Here is a 22,308-nt window from a genome sequence, read left to right as displayed (position 1 = left end):
AAGTGGAGTCAATTTAATTCTTTGAAAAGATATAATAAAAGTATTGCTTAATTTTAGTTTCTACAGCTATTTGTCCATTTGGCTGCTTAATTAAAATGTCTCCACTTTTGCTATGCATCCTTAACAATTACACAAAATGTGAATTTTTGGTACAACAAATGCTCTTAACCCAGACTGCAACGTGTGCAAAAACTAGACCTTTAAGCCTCTAAATAGAGAACTTTTTTAAAGCTACATTTTAATAAGATGCCGCTAGATCATTCGATTTGTCTGAGCTCTGTTTATTATCTATGAGAGAACAAGGTTAAACCAAACATTTTCAGATTTCTTAGAACTGTGAGTCAGAAATTCCAGAGGAACAAAGCAGAATCTTATTTCAAGAAATAGGCTCACATCTTCCTCATATATTGTCTTCAAATGTGCTACTCACCTTCTGTGGGTTCAGAACTTTAATGACTTGTGTGATGGTCCCCGTATTAAATGCTGGGACAATGCTGCTGCTAGGAGACAGAAGCTGCAGCTGGAATGTCTGGGGGAACAAAGGGCAATCTTCAGAAAAAATAATACACTTCATACAATGTCAGAGAAGGCAACAAATAAAAAAGACACCCAGATGATGATGGTTCAAGTACCAGATTTACCTACTACTACTTTCTATTTGTTTTCCAGAAATCAGCAATTCATGGCATGTGGATGGACTATCACTTCATGGTATTTATAAAAGCCCCACTGTTAGGTCTTTGATCATGAAAACTAGCTATGAGCCACTCTTCCCTTTCTGGCAAAAAGGACTTTATCCTACCAGTTTTCAAAAGGTGGCCAATTCTTATTCTGGCAACCTCACTTAACAGTAACTGATCAACTATAAAGGTTAAAAACAGGTGCCTGTGGCTAAAAAAAACTAAAAAGAAATGAAAAGAAAAGCTTTCTAAAAATAACAAACCAGCATACCACTTACTACAGGTTGGGATCCGGAGACTTGAACGTTTACTTTCTAAAGCCTGCATAACTGGAATGTGTCAAGGCCTACTCCTACATGAGAGACGTGAAGGAAAGGCTGGAAAAGCCAGCTCACTAATGGATCTCTCCAATGGGGACACAAGGTCCTAACCAAAAAATTACGTGCAGAACTAGCCTATACAACAAAAGGCCTGGAAAAACCAAAAGCCATAATCTGTTGCATGCTGGTGAGTTTTGTTTGTTTACAGGAAACAGAGGTGGAAGTGCTATGAGCAACACAGGTAAACCACATTGCTAGCACAATCTAGTATGTATGTAGCTATTCTACATATTAGGATTTTAAAAAAAGTTTCCTGAAAGTTCAGTCTTCTAAAATATTAAGAAGAGGGTAGAGAGGGGGAAAGAGGATAGAAAAAGAGAAAAGAGGGAAAGAGAGAGAGAGAAGGAGTAAAGAGAGACAGAGAAGGGGTGAAGAGAGAGAGAGAAGGGGTGGGGAGAGAGAAAAAAAAGGGGGCAAGGAGAGAAAGAAGTCTACCCAGTCTTCTCTGAAGCCAAAAATTGTAAGAGCAGAGATTTAATCTCAATACACAGGTTTATTATTTTGGGTCTTATTCATAATTGTATTGTCAAGATAAATTATGTAAGCTAAAACATTATTCACTTATACATTTAATTGAATGTAAGATGCCATCAGTTGTAATTCACACCATTATTTTATATACCACTGAGAGAGGAAAAAACAGGCTGCCAATTAAACTATGACAAGGTATCAATTTAAAAATTACCTCAACCTCAGAGATAATAAAAAGTAAAACTAGTGATTAATCATAGAATCTATGTAATATGACATTTTTTTGAAGTTCAAGACTCATCATGTTATGCGAACATGCATTGTACAGTACAGCACCAAAAATATGGCAATGTTTTAAGAGCAGAGATCAAGTGTTGCTAGAACATCAGCCTAAAGTAACAAATTCATATAAACCCTAAAGTTGCAGTAGCTAACATTTACTGAGCACCGAACACATGAAAAGTGCTTAAAACGGTGTCTGGGAAATGAAACTTAATTATTCCTCCTGAAGTAGATATCCTTACCACCACCCCTCTTTGCAAATGAAGAAACTGCGACATAGAGGTTAAGTAACTACCTTAGTATCACACAACTAATATTGAAACCACTTTACTGCTTCTAAAACATCTACACTATTCTGGCTCCTAAAAAATGCAAGTAAAGAAGGCTGCAAAGTCAACAATAACTACAAATAAAAAAATTTCCAAAAATTTGTGGTCTGAATGTCATACGTCACATGTCACTGAAAAAATTAGATTAGCTTAGTCTAAAACCGGGGGTTGGCAAACTATGGCCCATGGCCAAGAATGAACTGATACCTGTTTTTGTAAATAATGTTTTATTGGAGCATAGCCATACTCCTTCATTTACATACTATCTGTTGCTGTTTTTGCACTATAACAGCAGAACTGAGTAGAATCTGCAACAGGGACCATACAGTCTAAAATACTATCTTGTCTTTTACAGAAAAATTCTGCCCATTCCTCATTCTAAACTTTTCTTCATTCAAAACTTTTCTAAGTACAACTTAGCAGTTACAAAACAGTCATGGAGGTGTAAAGTACAGCATAGGGAATATAGTCAATAATACTGTAATAAATATGAATGATGCCAGACTTAATCCAAGAGATCATAAATTATATGTCTAACCATTATGCTATACATCTGAAACTAATATATTATTGAATGTCAACTGTAATTGAAAAAAATAATAATTAAAGGGAAAAGCGTTACTATTCATAGATAAACAAATACTCCTTAAACTTAGATTGGGTATAAACAAAACTTCAATTTACAAAACAAGCAATCACTGTATCAATAGTAAATTAGATATTAATGAAGGAAGGATGTTTCTCTCACCTATATATCAAGAGATGAGAACTTTCAATTCTCTACAAGAGAATACCAAATAGATAAAGTCTCTCATCTTAATTAACTTTAATTCTGTTATAATTTGTGTTTTTTAGGTCTTTACCATTCTATTACCCCAACCTATCCTCAATGCCCCGATCATTAACAGACCTCTTTAAAGAATTCTGTTCTCACTACTATTAGAATGTCCTTTCTTTATCTTACAGTACTAACTGTAAGAATATGTGTGACCAAGTAAAAAGTATTAAAATGACATGCTTCAATGAACCATAATAGTCACATTATTGTTAGTTTGGGCTAAATCTGCCAATGTAGTTTAATCTCTAAACATTAAAATATATCCCTTACCAAATGCGTTTTTTTAAAAAATAAGTCAGTCAATCTGTATTCAAAAGAAAAAGGCAAAGAAGACATTGTATGTAGTACCTTTGGTACTGCAGCCTGGAAAACAAAGTCTGTCATGTCCAGCTCTGTGCTGTTGGAGGCCTGTATCGTTATCACCGTGACACTGGGGTTGGTGTTTGACCGCTCAAAGGTGAATTCTATCTTCAAGCCATTCTTACTGTATGCTGTGATGGAGGGGATGCCTGGGAAAGTACAGGAAGCTTAGTCTAATTGTAGTCAGCATAATACTTACAAAATTACTGTTTGCTTTCTTCAATAACTTTTAAAACATCAGTAATTATACCTGTAGTGATGTCATTAAAGAGAGGTTGTGATGAAAGCCCATCCAACAAGAAGGGGGACTGGGATATCTGTGGGGCTGAGGCAGGGGCAGGAGCAGCTGTTGGAGCACCTAAAGGAAACAGTCCAATGTTAAGTCAGTATTACCCAGCATGACAAAACCCACCTAGAAAATATAGGAGAAAAACATTATGATCTCAGGTTAAGGGAAGGATTCCTTAAATAAGATGCATAAAGCATAAGCATAAAGGGAAAGAATTTAAATTCAAACACTTTAAAATAAGTAATGTCTGTTCATTTAAAAATACTATTAAAAAATAGAAAGGGAGACCAGAGGCAGGAGAAAATGCTTGCTACAAAATAACAAATGTATGAGTATTCAGAACTATAAATATTGTCCTACAAACCAATAAGAAAAAACAGCCCAATTTACAAGTGGTAAGAGATATGAACAAGCCATTCCCAGAAGAGGGAACCTAAATGAAAAGGGCATCTTATGAAAAAACATGCTCAATCTCTACCAGTAATGAGGGAAATGGAATTTGAAGCCACTGAGATACTTCACATCCAGTACAGTGGTAAAAATTTCAACATGTGATAATACCAGATACTAATAAGAACATATAGGAATGGGGACTTCTAACTTCTATTGTAGGGATATAAACTGGCACAACCAAACTAGAGACAATTTATCAACAGTAGAGTTGAACATGAGTATACCCCTAAAGTTCCTCAACCTCAAAACTAATGAAATTTTAAGCTAGATGATTATTTGTTGCAGGGAGCTGTCTTGTACATTGTAGGGTGTTTATCAGTATCCCTGGCTTCTACACATTAAGTGATAGTAGCGGCTTCCAACTGTGACAACCAAAAATATCTGCCAAGCCTTGGTGGGCAAAATCTCCCCCAGTTAAGAACCAATGCCTTTCTGACAAATTCTTACATATGTACACTGGGAAACATGTACAAAACGTGTGCATAGCAAGATAGTTTCTAACAGTGAAATACTAGGAACAACCAAATGTCCATCATCAAGAAAATGGGTAAGTAAATTGTGGCACACTGATAAAATTAAACATTATACATACACAATAGTGAAACTGTGAATGCACTAGAAAGAGAGTTGACCCTTGATTAATGTGGGGGTTAGGAGCATTGCCGTTCCGTGCAGTCGAAAATCTTTGTATAACTACAGTCAAGCCTCCACACATGAGGATTCCCAACGAAGCAGTTGACCTTTGAACAACTCGGGTTTGAACACAAGGGTCAACTGAGCTGCACTGGTCAACTGAAATAAATCCCCTTATAAGCCGACCAATGCAGTTCAAACCCATGTTGTTCAAGGGTCAACTGTACACTTAACATGAATTATTCATAGATTATTCTCACAAATACAATGTTTAGCAAAAAAGCAAAGTGCAATGGAACATGTTCAGTTGAATATCATTTCTAGAAAGGTAAAAGTTGGCAAAACAATACTACACACTATTATCAAGAAATACAAAGAAATGGTAAACACCAAAGCTAAACACTGCTTTAGGATAGATAGTAGTTATCTCTGGGGCCAAGAAGGAAGGAGTTGAGGGGGAAGTACAAAGGGAATGTCAACTCTCATAATAACATTTTACTGTATACAAACTAAGTAGCTCATGGCATTTGTTGAATTTTATAGATGTTAAATATTACATAGTAAAAATTTAATACACACCCCCCTTGGGAAGGGGTAGTATGAAGTGGGGAGAAGAAATTACCAGATGACCATTTTTATTTGATCCTTCCAAATAAGAACAATAAGGATCATACAATTAAGGGCAAGTGATAGAACATGACCATGAACTGAGAGAACTCAGAATTCTAAGAAGAGGCATAAGAAAATTCAGCAAAATAAAGAAAATGCATTTTATATTTAAACAAATTTCAAATTATTTATGAAATTAACTGAAAATATACCATTTTAAAAAGCATTAACAAAATTAAAAAATAAAAGAAGCCCAGCCGGGCATGGCTCAGTGGTTAAGCATCAACCTAGGATCTAGGAGTTCACAGTTCGAGTCCCAGTCAGGGCACATACCCAGGTTGCGGGCTCGATCCCCAGTTGGGGGCATGCAGGAGGCAGCTGATCAATGACTCTCTCATCATTGATGTTTCTATCTCTCTCTCTCCCTCTCCTTTCCTCTCTCTGAAATCAAGAAAAATATATTTTTTAAAATAAATAGAATAAAATAAAGGGTGAAATATCTTTTCAAAAAATACCCAAGTACACTAAGGGGGGAAAAACAACATTCTAAAAATTAGCAAGGAAGGTAGAAATACAGACGACTAAGCACGCACAAGAAGTGAAAAACAAATATGACACTGCAGAACATAATGTCAAGCAGACTGCCAATGAAGTATACAAAGAAATATTCATATAGTTCTCTTAGTTTATATAAATCTAATCTAGTAATTTCCCCACAGTTACCATTTTCAAAACAATTTTAGAAACATGTTTCCATGGAAAATCAGAGGCTACCCAAGATATATAGGTAACATGTGGGTCCCTAAGTTCCTTAAATTTTAGCTTTATTCTCCTCTAAAGGTACAAAAGTTTTGGGAAACAACAGAAACTTACTCTGCCAATTCCTCTAAAAACACATACTAAATTTACCTACTACTTCCCACTGATTTACATTACTGTGCAATAGGATGTAACTATAATGATGGCTTAAAGAATCTAGAACTCAAAAATGGGAAAATGTGTTTAAAACACATTATGAGTAAATAAAGGAAAAACTAGGCTTAACACTTTTTCATTTTGCTTTTTCATGTAACACTGAGAAAACAAGAAAGTAAGAACAAAAACAAATGGTACAAAACACTAAGACCCCATGATAAATGAGTTAAGGATTCAAAAGGAATGTGGAAAAATGAAATTCGTGTATAATGCAGACATGCCATGATACATGCCATGATTAAAAAAATTAAAATTAACAAAATGATAGGGCCAATCTTTCATCTGCTAGAGCTTGTAAAAAATGATCATATACAATACTTGACTGTACAGTGAAACTGGTGGCCATATACATGCAGGGTATGGGAAATAACATTTACCAAGCGCCTACTGTGAGTAATGTATACACTGAATAAGTCATCATTCCTCACAAATACCCTCTGAGGTTAAGTATTTATCATCCTTATTTTAAACAGATTTGGAAAGACTAAGTAGCTTAGTCAAGGAAAGTAACCCAAAATAAGGACCAACGGATGTAACGGTGCTTGTTGAAGCATTAGTTATAAGGAAAATCTAGAAGCAAACAATAGTAAGGAATAAAGGTACAAACTCCTTGATGAACTATTAGACAATCATGTAAAATTGTAACTGTAAAGACTATGTACTAATAAGTAAATGCTAGTACACTAAAAAATAAACCATATCAACTATACACTATGTTTAGACTATGAGACTGTTTCACTTTTCCAGACTCTAGAATAGATCTGGCATCTAAGGGTTTGAAACTGACTACTTGTGAAGGACTCAAAAGTGCATGAAAAGTAACAGCCTGAAATTCTGTCAAGACACATATAAGCTGTAAGCTCTGGGAGGCTGTGTTAGAAACAGTCATGCAGCCTGTGATAGATAAGACAGCCAATCTAGAGGACTAGCCAACATCCTTATCCTAGGGCTGTTTCCACTTGAGGCCATGCAAGCCAAAAACTATACACTACAGGGATACTCTTAGATTTAGGGGTTCACAGCATCACTGAGTGCACCGACTATAAATATCTACTACTAAAACAAAGATAAGAAAAATACTCCCAAATGAAAGTTGTATTTGAATATTATAATTACAGATGATTTTCTCTTTCCACTCCTTTAACAACAGGGAAGGGAAAGAGAGTGGAAGGGAGAGTAGGAGGGAGGGAGGGAGGTAGTAGGTTAATCAAACACCTTTTTGACTGGCTATTTTGAGCCAGAACCTGTCCATGCAGCCAGCTACTTTTCCATCATGACCAGTCAGGAATGTGTTTAAAATTACTTAATGTAAGTACACATACGAGTTATCTCATGACCGATCAACAAAGTGTTTTAACATCTCTCCACTCTCCACAAATGACCATAGCTCTTAAAAACTAACAGTGAGAAGAAAGAAACCTAGAAGAAGTGATGTCTTTGGACACTAACTAAAAGCAAAGGTGACTTGGGATGGTTTCTTTTTCCAGCCTGAAAGTCTTCCAATACTACAAGTAGTTCTCCCCAAATTAAAAACTGGACTTTAAAGAATCCCTATTCTCTAGAGCATTAGCATGGCAGCTTACATCCCAGATGTTGTGAAGATTCTAGTCTTGCTTCTGACTTAGCCTCGCCCATCTTCAACTGATTTATGTGCTAGAAAGTCTATGTTCAATGTAGTTTTTCCCCAAGGCCCTTATCCCTTATCTTGGCATTAAATAATTCCACTCTGGCCTCACCTGTAAGGTTGATGTCTCCCAGCAAATCAAGAAGTTCTCCACCAGCAGAAGCTGGTTTGCTGGTAGGTACAGTTGGAATAACAGGTGTGATGTCACTTCCTCCCAACAAATCCAATAAATCATTGGCCTAAACAAGAAAATAATATCTCAATTTATTAATCATTTGTCTAATCTACATCTAATGAAAAGCTCTTTCAACACTTAAAAATAAGGGAGAGAATCATCAATCAATCTAGGAACATCGAAGGGAATCAGCTAAGAGATGGGCTATAGGGAACTTTAAGAGCATCAATGTCCCAGACAAGCTAATGAAAAGCTACCTGGCTGGTAGGCTGTGGCCCAGAGGGTGGTGGTTTGGTCTCTAGTGGAGCTGGTTCTGTTTCTCCATTTGTCTGCACAATCTCAGTAGGACCATTTGTGGTCACTTTTTCCATGACAGGCATTCTCTCAAGCAGGGCAGACCTGAAAAAAATCTGAAGTGGTTAAATTCCAGGCAGTTAACCTAGATTCCCTACCCAAAACAACCACTGTAACTATATTGGAGCCACACATGAAGAGCCATTTCCCCTCCCACCCAACACATACTCTAAAATAGAAGGTGGTTTATAGAATACATGACCTAAATTCCTGGCTGGATTAAGGACAGGCAAGAAACAACCTTGAATGGACAAATTGTCCACCCTAATTCCAAGAAATTGAGATTTCTCAGTGGTAGAGGAATTGGAATGAAAGAAAGGTAAGTCAGTAGACATTAACAGTTTCCAATTAAGAAGATACTGCATAACAGAAGGGGGGGGGGGAGATGACACCAAAATGTTAATAGTAATGATATCTGAATGGGATTCTCTACAAAAAAATACAATTCTCACTTCTTAAACCACATAAAATGGCAAATGAAGCTAACTTTCTATGCCAAAAGAAAGGGGAGAAGGGAAATGAAAGAACAGTTAACTTCTTTCTTTAGAGGCTAGGAAGAATAAAGATGAACAAAACAGAAGCAGCCAAGCAATTAGAACTAAAGAGGGTTGTGAAGTCCAGTTAATAAAGCATGAGGAATTAGTCTCCTTTATGGATTATGATGACAATTTGTTTGGGATGCTAAGAGGCACATGCATTGCTTAGTTTCTTTCACTTACCTCATGTGGTCATATTTCTTAAAAAGTGCATTATATTCTACTGCCCTCTGCTGGAGCTCCACATCAATGCTGCTTCCATAGATGGAAACCACTTTCTTTATTCGGCTTTGGGATAAAATGACAAATTCAAATACCCAAAAGAAAGTTCATAAACAAGCAGACAGAATAATGTTTAAACCACAGTTTTCTGGTTAAAATTTTGAAATACCTTTTCTTAATTTACATAATCTTTCAACGACAAAACATCCTTCCTTTATCTTCAGTCATCCAACATATACACATATACCTCAACACCATCATTCACCATTATACTTATTCTAATTGCAATGCTAGATTTTTGTCTGTTAAATATCCCATGCTAGTAGCCCAGCCGGCATGGCTCAGCAGTTGAGCAGCAACCTATGATCCAGGGGACTGCAGTTAGATTCCTGATCAGGGCACATGCCCGGGTTGCCAGCTCGATCCCCAGCAGGGGTGTGCATGAGGCAGCCGATCAATGATTCTCATCACTGATGTTTCTATCTCTCTCTCCCTCTTCTTTTCTCTCTCTGAAGTCAATAAAAATATATAAAAAATAAAATAAAATTGCTAGGAAAAGGTATCAATTATTAATTTGCTATATAAAAAAAGAAACGTACAGTGTTCATGCTCTTCTTTAATAACTTTAAAATAAGCCTTTTTTTTTTTTTTTCAACAAAAGGGGCATAGCATCAGTTTTATCAACAAAGGGGCATCACCTGACACCAAATTATTCTAGTTCACAATTTAAAGAGTAAGTCAAAAATATAATTTTTCATGACTTTACCTAAAAAGTAAAGCAGAAAGTCTAAGTTTGCTTTATATATGTTTGGCTGGGAAATTGATCCAAAAATTGACTTTTATTCAAAATAGTAAATAGCAGAATTTAAACACTTGAAAGCCACAACCCTCATGATTTTCTTCCAATCCAGACATCTCAAAATATTATAATAAACCAGAACCCTTATATGGGGAAATAACTTCTCAACTTTAAAAAAGAAAATGGGCATTAGAAATCTGATTTTAAAAACAACTTTTTACACTCAAAATAATTCTATGATGGGGATGACAGGGAGCAAAGTATAGATGAAATAAGGATTAACCATGAAATGATGACTGTTATTGTGGAGTAACAGGTATGTACAATTCATTTTACTATTCCCTCTACTTTTGCCTTTGCTTGAAATTTTCCATAATAAAATGTTTTTAAAAATTACAAAACAATCTGTTCCCCCTACTTTTTCTCTATACTCACTTTACAGTACAGGTGAATCGAGTAGAAAGCTTCATAATGGCAGTGAGGGCATAACCTCGTGTCACAGAGGTGGACATATTAGAGATTAGGACACTTTCTAAAATATCCAACACTTCATCTTCTGTTACCTAAGGAGAGAAAAAAGACAATGTACAATGAATTATAAAAGTAATTCTCTAAATCTGATATTGTCACAGGATGCCACCAGAAAGAAAATCCTACCGTCACTACCAAAGCTTTAACACAATCTATGCTTTTCCAGGATAACTGTCCAAGCTGATCCATCAACCAGAAGGAGGTAGGAGGTATGTTTTTTTTAAAAAAAAAAGGTGGAAAATACCCATTGGGGGCTGAGAGCTCTACTTAGCTTCAAGAGGTAGAAGTAGAAAAAGAAAAGGAGTTATACAGAGTTCAAGTATTATTGCCACAATTTCTCCTAAAGCCAGTCCTTTAATGAGCAAATGGAAACATGGCTATATGTCTTATTTCTTCTTGTATAAATCAGCCAGAGAGTAAGAGAAACCATTAATTCCTCCTCACAGGGTGGGGAGTGGTCCTACCGTGGTTTTTAAAGGCTCAAAATGGCTCAATAAGTTCCACCTCAAAAACTGGCAGGTTTCTCAATATAATTCTGGTATTATTTCTTTAAAAGGTTTTCAAGGAATCAACCTCAACTGCTCATTAAACACTACCCTCTTACTATCAAAAACACTACTTTTGCCCATCTTTGACCAAGGGTAACAAGGGGTACCTGAATAGGCTCTTCCTCTTCACATTGGCCAGATATGAGAAGATCTCCATATTCACCTATACACCATGCAGCTACTTGTACCAAAGGTTGCTGTCAAAAGAAAGTCACTGTTTGTCAAGGATTTCAACTCTTACAAAGATTAATGCAAATCACAGGTCATCTAATCATAAAGGTCAAAACTGAGGGACATCTAGACTGTTAATAATAAGAACATACAAGGAAAATAAAGTGTAATTTCCCCCAAAGCAGAAAAAAAGGCAAATGAAGTACTTACTTGAGAATAATCACCAAGAATTGCTTTGTATAAGCGCTGGACAGTATAGGCATGCATCTCCACACTATTGGTTATTAACTGGATCAAGTTGGGGACAGCGTCATCACGAACATAGCTTCCTGCCTAAAAGGAAATGCAGATAGTTACCCCTAGAAACACACAGTAATGGTGTTAGTTAATATTGTTGCTGTTGAAAGGAGACTACTAAAAAACACCCTCAAAGATAAAGTTGATTCCAATTCTCAGGTTCGTAAGCAGCTCAAACTTCAAAGTCTTACTTATTTAAAATTCTAAGTTTTTAAATTTTATAAAAAAATAAAATCTCCTCTTTGTCCAAAGTAAAATGAAAATATAAAGACTTAAAAAAATGTCAAGAAGACCTTTTCTACACAAAACAGATAAGGTACAGGGGTGGGCAAAAGAGGGCAAATTATTAGGCATCATTATCTAAAAGATAAATCATAAGCAAGGATACAAAATAATAACAATAAGAAGAAAAATAATACAAATATATAATACAATAATTAATAAGTAAATAATCAAGAATAAACTGTTTCGTGTACTCACAACTGTAAACCTACTTTTGCCCACTCCTGTATGAGATTTCAAAAATTTTAAAGGTACATTCACTGGGAACTAAGTTACAACAAGCTCTCCCTTCCCACAACTCCCTAACACCAATGTTAAAATTATATGGGCTGGCTATAGTAGTCATGTTATTCTGGGGGATGGTGAGAGAAGTGTACATGAACAGCTCCAAAAGGGCATATTAAATAAGAAATAAAGAGTAACTTTTTAAAAATTTAGTTTACTTAAAACATCACACTGTCCTTTAAAGACTAGAGTTTATAAATATTATAGAACCAACCATTAGTCCCAGGAGTAGGAAATATTCTGTATTTTATTATCCACCCTTTTTTATTACTTGGACTTTTTAATGTCCTCTGGACTAGTGAAGTCTGAGATACTATTTGCAACTATGGAACAAAGTAAAGCTATTTAACCTATGAGGAACTAAATCTTGGCCTTGTCAGGGCATTATGACAGCCAGGCTGCACGGGGCATACACACAGTGAAACCTGTGCCTAATATCAACAACCCATTTTGGTCAATCTCCCACTACTGAACAGAAAAGCAGGTATGATTTACAAGACTGAGACCATGTATGCTTTAGAAAGGAAAAAGGAAAAAAAGTCACAGGTGACTGAGATACTCCACTCCTGTGAAGAAATATAAAGAAGACCTGGCAGATACTGCTCAGGGGTTAGGGCGTCGTCCTACACACAAAAAGGTCACAGGTTCGATCCCTGACCCCAATGGAGACAATTGATGTCTCTCTCTCTCACATCAATGCTTCTCACCCTCCCCTCCTTCTGCTTTCTCTAAAAAAGCGATGGAAAAAAATATCCTCAGATGAGGATTAACCAAAAAAAAAAAAACAAAACCCAAAGACAGAGGGTGAAGATTAGAAAAATAGTGAAAAGGAAAAGGTGAGACGCTAAAAAGCAGGTAATTTGTGGTGTACCTTAGATATTTACATGCTTGTGGGAGAAAGCAGAGTGTTTGAAATAAGAGAAAGCATCAAAATATAATTGACATTTATAGATTATACAACAACAGCGGAATACACCTTCTCAAGCTCACATGCAACACTCACCATGACAGACCACACCCTAACATTAAAAATACCTTAAATTTAAAAGAATAGAAATCATACAGAATTCAAATAGAAAGCAGTAACACAAAGATAGCTGAGAAACCCCAAAATAGTTGGAGATTAAACGAAAAGCTACTAAATAACACGAGTCCAAGAAAACATTGGAACAATTATTAAAAACATCACTATCTCTCATGAACATAGATGAAAAAATCCTTTAAAGATATTAGCAAATCAAATACAACAATGTATAAAAAGAATTATACACCATAATCTTGTGAGATTTATCCCAGGTATGGAAGGATTTATTTAAAAAAACTGATTATTGTAATCCCGCACATCAACAAGCTAAAGAAAAATCATACGATCAAAAGAGAATATAGGTTTTGAATTTTGATAAACGTTTTTCTTCAGGAACTCTAATCTGTCCCTTCTTTTAAGTCTTAAAAAACTAAAAAAATGTGTCCCGATTCATACCTTTTGTTAGAATACTATTTCTCCATTTAGTAAGTACATTTATTAACTTTTAACCTTTTTTAAAAATTCCTCACCCAAGGACATGCTTAGAGAAAGAAAGGGGGAGAAGGAAAGAGGGAGAGAGGGAGGGAGAGAGGAAGAGAGGGAGGGAGAGAGAGGGAGGGAAGGAGGGAAGCATCGAAGCAAGAAACATTGACCCACTGCCTTCTGTATGCTTCCCAACCGGGGATCAAACCTGCAACCCAGGTATGTGCCCTGACTGGGACTTGAACTGGCAACACTTTGGTGCACGGGACAATGCTCAACCAACTCAGCCACTCCAGCTGGTTTAACTTTTTTTAACCTTTAACAAAATTAATTCATTGTAGGTAAACTAGTATGTCACAGATACAATTCCACAGCAACAAATATACACATATACATCTCATAATTTTAATGGTATCAGTTCTTCCTACAGATATTCCATTATTTACTTAATGCTCATTTGGAGACTTCCAACTGTTTCATTTTCCCCTATTACATAAACAAAATTGGGATGAACATCTTTGTATATACATTTTTGTACACTTGTCCTTTTATTTTTTCAAGATAAGGTCCTAAAAATTGAATTATATGTACTGAAAGGTTAAACTAAGACTTTTGCTACATGCTCCCAACCTGTATTCTGGAAAATGGCAACATTTTATACCCACTTACAGTGAAGAGAACTGCCTGTTTCTCTATTTTCTAACTAATACCAGGAATCAGATTAAAAAGTAGAAGTAAAAAGTGACACCTCACTTTTCTTTTACTTACTACTTCTTTACTAGTATGGGTATTTTTCAGTGTTAACTAGCCATTTCCTTCTTCTTTTGTGACCTGCCTGTTCAAATGCCAATTTTTCTATTAGTGTGTTTGATTTTTCCTATTAATTATAATTTATAAATTTAAATATTAATATGCTGTTATATGTTACAATGATTTTCCCCTAGTTGTCAGCTGCCTTTTAACTGTAGATTTTTTCCTTTTGCTATACAAGTTTTAAATTTTAATGTGGTCAAATATGGGAACACTGTTCTTTATGGTATCTACTTCTGATAACATAATTAGACACATATATTTTCTTTATATGCTACTACACTTTCATTTTTACTCTTAAATCTCTAATCCCTGTATATTAATTGAATGATAAGTAGAAAATCTCCAAAACTGTGGAAGGCTACCAAAGAAAAAATAACTTATAAAATGGTAATTTAAAATCCAGAACAATACAGCCATTCAAAACCTTCCGATGGCTTCCTAACATATTCAAAATAAAATCCAAACTCCTGTGAGGCCCCATATAATCTAGCCCCTGCATCAATGCCACCAAGCTCTGCCTACACTTACCTTCTTGCTCTCCAAACAGGTCAAGCTTACTGCTACCTAATGTCTTTGCGACATCTGCTGTTCTCTCAGATTAGTATACTCTTTCCAAATCTTTGCACGGCTAATTTCACTAAGTTCTCTACTCAGATGTTAGTTAGCCCTTCTGAGTGACCTGCCCTGACTGTTCCACCTAAAATACTTGGCCCACTGCCCCATATCCCATCCTCCCCTGCCATCATCACAGTCCCTCATGCTGTTTTGGTGTTTCTCATAGTATTTTCCCTAACAGTATATAGTACATATTTCCCCGTGAATTTCCCCTCCCCCACTAGAACATAAGCTTCATGAGAATAAGGCCTTGTCTGCCTTAATCAGCACAACAAGCACTTAGTATATGTTGACTTAAAAAAGCTACTTACCGTTGTCAGAACACGCATAATTGTGTCTATATGCCACCGTTTGGAAGGTGCATACCTAAGAAATAATGGTACCAGGTGAAAAAATTGGAACCTGAAAATTATATTATGCTCAGTGACTTTCAAAAATCCTGCCTAGTCATTAAGTGATTATATTTGGAGACATTTCACCTTCAAATCTAGCAGCAATACCCATTTTACAGGGAGATAAAATGGCACATTGTCAAATTCAGGTTCACATAGTAATGCAATAGGAGCTGTTGAGCTAAGAAATGGGACTCTGTCTCAGAACACAAATCATAAAGTCAGGGCAGGAAAGGACAGAGAAGAAAGAAGAAAAGGGACTGTTCCCAGACCCAGGCAACACTAGGACTAGGAACTTGTTCCCTTAAATTCAGAGGAAAGTGGAGAAATAGCAGTACTATCAAAATCTCGAAGTACTCTGTCCTAAAAGTTTTCAACAGAACCACAATTCAGATGCTGAAACTCTTTTATATCCTCATAAAAAGGGTATAATAGATGAGAGGTTAAAGAACAGATTATAGGAGGATTATAAATCCCAGGTGGGATTTTTTTTTGGGGGGGGGGGTCTTAGTATACTTAAATGTTGGCTATAATGGCCTTCTCAAAGCTAACTTCTCATTGGGAGCTTGAAATAAACGTTACACATTTTAAACATGTTTACATTTTCCACATCTTTTGAAGATGCTTTTAAAAGTTCCAAGCATTTTTTATCAATAAAGGTAAAAATTAAATCTTACTTTTCTGCAGCAAGAAAGATTCCAGATGCACAGTCTGCTTTAAATTCTGGCTCACAGGAATCCAGAAAATAAAGTAATTCCTTCATCATCCCTCGGATATTATTCCCATTTACCAGGGCAAAACTCAATTCCATTGCACGCCTTGCAGGGGAAAAATAAAACGGTTATATTTACTGTGGGAATGAAATAAAGACCTAGGTGTGTTCCTCTGAACACCAAGCACTGGCAGATACGTTCATGTCCTTGCATAATTCTGTCATCCCAATCTTTGTACACAAGATAACAAAAGTTATTAGTTTTTCTATTTTGAAATTTCATTCAACACTTTCTTCAAATATCCCTAAGAGGGACACAACTGACCAAAACATAGTTTGGGTTCAATAATCTATTTTATAAAGCTGAAATTTAGAATACTTAAAAGGTTCAAAAAGAGAGTCAACAAAATTATTACCCAAAGATAGTATTTCTCTGCATTATTCCTTAAAAATGTAATATATAAAGTCATCATACTCTTTTATTACATTCAAACATAATGTAACACAGTTTACATCAAAAGGTATGTGGAAAATTAGAATACAAACAAACCTTGAGGGCATTATGCTAAGTGCAGTAAGTCAGACAGATAAAGACAAATACCATAGGATATCACTTAAATGTGGAAGCAAAAAAGCCAAACACCCAGAAACAGAGACTAGAATAGAGGTTACCAGGGCTGAGGGGTGGGGGAGAAGGGGCGATGTTGGTCAGAGGGTTCAAAGTTCCTGTTATAAGATGATTAAGTTCTAGCAATCTAACGCACAGCCTAGTGATTAAAGTTAATAATACTATATTATATGCTTGAAATTTGCTAAGAAAGTAGATCTTAAATGCTCTTACCACACACAAAAAATATAGTAATTATGTAATATGATGCAAGTGTTAACTAAGGCTATGGTGGTAATTGTTTTGCAATGTATACACACCTTATATTGTACACCTCATATATTGTACACCTTAAACTTACACAATGTTATATGTCAATTATATCTCAATAAAGCTGGAAAAAACACTGGAAGAGAAAATGAGGGCCACGAAAAGAAAAAAAAGGGCATGTGCTATGAGGGCAAATAAAAGTTTCTATAACTGTCTATCAAATTTGGTAACCAAAGCAAAATGGAAACCCTTAACATATAAAAGTTACAAGGTTACTATATGAATCTTTTCATATTTGGTCAGTAATTTCAAACACTGTATATAATCTGACTTTCAAAATATCAATTTAATAGGTAGAAAGTACATACTGTCATTTTAGCGAATTTACAAGCAATAAAAATCAATCCTTATAAAAATACAATAATAGAAAATTCTTATATAGTGCTTAAGTACTTTATTTATATTAATCCAGTTAATCCTGCACAATCCTATAAAGTGGGTGCTCTTGTATCTGCATTTTACATATGGGACAACTGAGGCACTAACAGGTTAAGTAATTAGACCACGTCTATTAAGGGCAGAAGCAGAATTTGAAATAAGGCAGTCTGGCGCCAGAGTTTGAGCTTTTACTGCTACAGAGCCTGTAAAGAAGGAGGCACACATTTTACTTTTGAAATGCAAGACCTAATAAGCTATAGGAAAAAAATGAAATAGGAGTCAGAAGGCCTATTTTCTATTCCCAGGTCTGCCCCTGTACAAGGAGTAAGGTTTAGAGTAAGTGATTTGATTCCTTTGGGACTGTATTTTAACTAATCTGTTAATTGAGAATAGAAATTTACTGGCTTACTCAGAGAACAGAGAGGGTGTTTACAGATCCTTTGCAAAGCACTATGTAAAAGTTATTACTGAGTCAAGGTCTTATCTTTAGATTGCCCAAGCACTTAGCACTCATTCTCCGCAAACAAAAGGAACTCAATATAAATAAATGTTTAAGTGAATGGTTTCAGAGGTCATTTCAAATCTAATTTGTTCTGGATTTGAATACAACCACAACCAAAAGTTCACTGGGGCCAACTATAGCTAGGTTTCACAAACATCTACAATTCTTCTAAGAGGAGAACTAGTATAGTTTACTCCATGGAGGAAAAAATTTAAGCCTTCTGAGAGTGCTATCTGCTTCCTAACATTATTCCTAGATACACTGTTCTAAGAAACACGGCTGCCTCTGGTATCTTGGGGCATAAGTACTGTGATAAAGCGTGTGCTGTCAGCAATTTGAGTTTCAGCATCGTGGTAAAACACTCAGCCGATGGATCACTCCGTATTTTCATCCCCCAACACACAAAGCACAGTACCTCTGGTAAGGAATGTTTTGCCCACTTCAGTGTGCACGTAAGTATTCCTTATCGACCTAAACTTCTCTCTGCCAATCCTTTCTAAAAAAGGATTTACTCTGCAGAGAATTCATATGTGAAAATGATGACAATACATAAATGTCAACATTCTCACTTTGAAAACTATTACAAAGCTATCAGGTGGGCTGGAGGCAAAGAACTATCAATAATCTGTTACCGTTTTATTGAGACATCCAAATCTTTTAGACAGTCCACAATTGTACTCCTGTGCCTCTGCACTGCATTATGATCTGTCTGCACAGTCTTCAACAAAGATGTCAGAGCTACATATCTGGATGAAACAAAGTTGCAGAAGAACAGAATTAAAATGTAAAATTCAGGGTAGTTTCCTTCTGCCTAAATAATGACAAAAAATGTCTAAAAACTAAGGGAGAGCATATATTTTTAAACATTTAAAAGAAAGACAACTATAATGGTAACATTTTAAAGGCACAGGAGACACTATAAAGTAATGACAACCAGGAGAAGCCTTGCATTTAGACTATTTGCACTTGTGGTCAAGTCCACTGAAACTTCTAAAAGTGACTGACTCAATTATTTCAAGTTCTTCTAAACAGTACAGCAAGATAAACATTTAATATACCTTTTCAGGTCTTAGTCCCAAAATGCAAAAGGAAATTATTTCAAATTTACCATTTGTGTTTTCTCTGCTTTTGAGACTTGTACAAAAATGTGAGTGTAATATCCAAGTATTTAAAAATTCTTGTGGAAGGAGTAGATAATTCAGGGTACCATAATAATTATTTCCATTTTTTTCAAACTTAACATGATAAAAAAATTTTTCTCCTGGTTAAAAGAGAAAAAAAGGCAAACAGGATAAACTACAAAATGAAAGATAATACTAATAAATTCATCTACTTTCATTAAATTGTTGCCCTGGCCAGTGTGGCTCAGGAGGTTGGGCATCGTCCCATTTACCAAAAGACTGCCAGTTGATTCCTGATCAGGGCATATGCCCAGGTTTCAGGCTTAATCCCATGTAGGGGATCATGCAGGAGGCAGCTGATCGATCTTTCTCTCTCTCTCCCCCCCCCCCCTTCTTCTCTCTCAAAAAATCAATAAAAAAATCTTTAAAAAAACAAACTGAATTTGTAAAACATGTTTCTCATTTTCGACCTGAAATGTTGTATTTTATTTCTTAATTTAGAGCAGGGGTCAGCAAACTACAGGCTACCTGCAAAAATCTGGTCCTCTACTGTCTGGTTTTGTAAATAGATTTTTATCAGAACAGCCACATTCATCATTTATACAGCCTATGACTATTTTTTTGCCAAGAGGCACAGATGAGTATTGCCACGGAGACCAAAGGTCCATAGAAGCCTAATATATTGGCCATCTGGTCCTTTAGAGAAAAAGTTTGCCGACTCCTGATTTATAGTATAAAGAGGTGTGAAAATTAAGCCATGAGGCAAATCCTCAAATTCTTCATAAAATACTTTTAAGACCAGACTAAAAATAGAAATCCTGAGTTTCCTCAGTTGAAATTCTAGATACATCACTCAATACATGTGTGATCTTGAGCAAAGTCACTCATGAAAACACTGAGTTTATAATAACAAAATATAAGACATTTTTCAATTGCTTTACCTAATATTCTTGTCATTGTTCAATAAGAAACGACCCAGGATATTTATGGCTAGGACCTAAAGAAAAATAGCATAGGTTAAAAATCTAGGAAAGTTAAATATTTATATTGTTTAAACTTCCTGAACTCTGTTGGGTACAAACTATATAAAGGCGGTAATTGGTATTTTATGGCCTGGATAGACAAAAAAGTTCTGAAGACAAATGATGGTGTTAGTTTACAACAATGTGAATGTACTTAATGTCACTTAACTACAAACTTAAAAATTGTTAAAATGGTAAATTTTATGCTATGTGTATTCTACCACAATTTCTTTTAAGTAAGTATGGTCTCTATACATGAATAAGGACTAGCGCCAACATAATGTTAGATAAAAAAAGGTGCAGAACAATATACATGGTATGTTACCATTCTGTTTGAAAGGGGGGAAAGAAAAAGAACCCAAGTTACTTTGGTTATTTGGATACTGTAACCTTGAAGATAAAAAGAACGATACACAAATACTGTACTGCGATTAGTAAATTTGTTTCTTATAAGGCTATGGACTGGTTATTCTTATATTAATAAATGATTTAAAGAATGAATAAATTCATGAGGGAGAACTCTTCCTTACAGAAGAATTCCGACCATTTAATGAGGACAAAATGAGGGAAACACAAAAGTATCATTAGAACACCACCCTAACAACTGTTGAGACAAGATCTTCTCATGAATACTGAAATTGATGGGCAAAGGTCTGAGAACAAAGTATCTGCATCATCTTAAAGTATCTCCCCCAAAAATCTTTTTAATTACAAAGGGAAAAACAACTTTACAGTGGAGAGACACAGCAGACACCACCCTAACCAAATGATCAAGGTTAAGATCACCAGTAGTGAGACAAATATTTATAGCATGTACCTCCTGATATGGTACTGAGAAAGGCACCGTGCTTCTAAGATAGTCTGGCCAAAAAAGCATAAACTCGATCTAACTGTGATAAAGTATTAGACAGAGCCAAACTGGGGACATTCTAAAAAGCAACTGATCAGTGCTCTTCAAAAGTGTAAAAGTCACAAAAGACAAGGAAAGATAGAGGAACTGTCACAGACTGGAGGAGACTAAGGAGACATGACAATGAAATGCAAGGTGGAACGATGGATTGGCTCCTGGAACAGGAAAAGGACGTTAGTAGGAAAATTGGGGAAATCTAAAAAAAGTCTGTAATTTAGTTAATGGAATGATACCAATATTAATTTCATAGTTTTGATAATTACACAATAGTTATGCAAGATGTTAACAGTATAGGAAGATAAGTGAAGAGAATACAGAAGTTTAACTGTTTTTGCAACTTTTCTATAAGTCTAAAATTATTTCAAGTAAAAAGGTTTAAAAAGTGGGCAAGAGAAGAGATACACATTTAAATATGGATAAAGCATCTCTGAAGAAATACATTAGAACATGGTAATAGTACTTTGCACAGGAAGAATTCAGAGTCTACAGGTGAAAGCTAACGGCAGACATTTTTTTCCCTACACATCTTCTTTACTGTTTGAGTTGTTTTAGTTTATGTGTTTATTTCTTAAATAAAAACAAATATTTAAGATATTTTTCTTCCTAAAGTTAATTTTCAAATAGAATTCATTTCCAAAGTGCAAAGGTCCAAGTCAATTATTCTAAATGAAATGTTTAGGGAGAAGAAAAGATTTTAAAAGACTTACTCGCAGTCCACTCTCCGACTTAATATCCATGATAGTCAAAACTGTTTCATAAAGAATAGCATTTCCTACATTTTTACTAGTCTCTGTATTAGTGGCAACCTGAAAAGACACAGAGGGCAGTACACAACAATAAAACAATGCTTCCAAAAACTGTCTGGAAGTAACAAAGAAATTTTGAGATTGATTCTATAGCCACCAAAGATGAGTATTTAATATAATGCAAGTTTGGTCTACTCACCTGTGCTAATATATCATTCATAGCTTCACTTGAGTCATCATCGTTTCGTCCTAAAATTCTTAATAACCGTAAAATTCGTACCTAATGCACAAAATACGAGAAATGTCAACAAATTATGTCTGACACAAAGGAGCTTTGTATGATATTCAAATATCTTAAAGGAAGTCTTAGATCCCATTAGAAATGGTTAAAATTGAAACAGAAGAATTTTAAACATTACCTTTAGAGAAATTACATGTGTTTCTGTGTCTTAATGAAGTTATTAGACAACCACGCTGTGCCACCCCACTGCTAAGATATCACCACCTGTAGAGCTATATTATAGGCACAC

The 22,308-nt window shown here is 35.4% G+C and overlaps 1 protein-coding gene across 2 annotated transcripts in view; it reads right to left on the bottom strand.

Annotated features, from left to right (window-relative positions):
• Positions 1-22,308, bottom strand: part of AP1G1 (adaptor related protein complex 1 subunit gamma 1) — a gene marked incomplete at its 5' end in the record, with an annotated part of 61,854 nt that overhangs the window by 4,946 nt on the left and 34,600 nt on the right. For both annotated transcript variants that reach the window (XM_081118779.1, XM_081118778.1), the window contains 15 exons: positions 431-529; positions 3,329-3,489; positions 3,591-3,698; positions 8,036-8,162; positions 8,356-8,497; positions 9,172-9,276; positions 10,445-10,572; positions 11,196-11,285; positions 11,470-11,592; positions 15,370-15,424; positions 16,128-16,268; positions 18,612-18,725; positions 20,042-20,097; positions 21,740-21,838; positions 21,978-22,058. In XM_081118779.1, the coding sequence (XP_080974905.1) occupies positions 431-529; positions 3,329-3,489; positions 3,591-3,698; positions 8,036-8,162; positions 8,356-8,497; positions 9,172-9,276; positions 10,445-10,572; positions 11,196-11,285; positions 11,470-11,592; positions 15,370-15,424; positions 16,128-16,268; positions 18,612-18,725; positions 20,042-20,097; positions 21,740-21,838; positions 21,978-22,058 (1,629 nt within the window). The remainder of the gene's footprint in view (positions 1-430; positions 530-3,328; positions 3,490-3,590; positions 3,699-8,035; positions 8,163-8,355; positions 8,498-9,171; positions 9,277-10,444; positions 10,573-11,195; positions 11,286-11,469; positions 11,593-15,369; positions 15,425-16,127; positions 16,269-18,611; positions 18,726-20,041; positions 20,098-21,739; positions 21,839-21,977; positions 22,059-22,308) is intronic.

This window comes from Miniopterus schreibersii (genome assembly GCF_964146895.1).
Source record: "Miniopterus schreibersii genome assembly, chromosome: 18".
Taxonomy (NCBI): Eukaryota; Metazoa; Chordata; class Mammalia; order Chiroptera; family Miniopteridae; genus Miniopterus; species Miniopterus schreibersii.
Note: the sequence above shows the minus strand (reverse complement) of the source record. Positions and strands in the feature narration are given on the sequence as shown.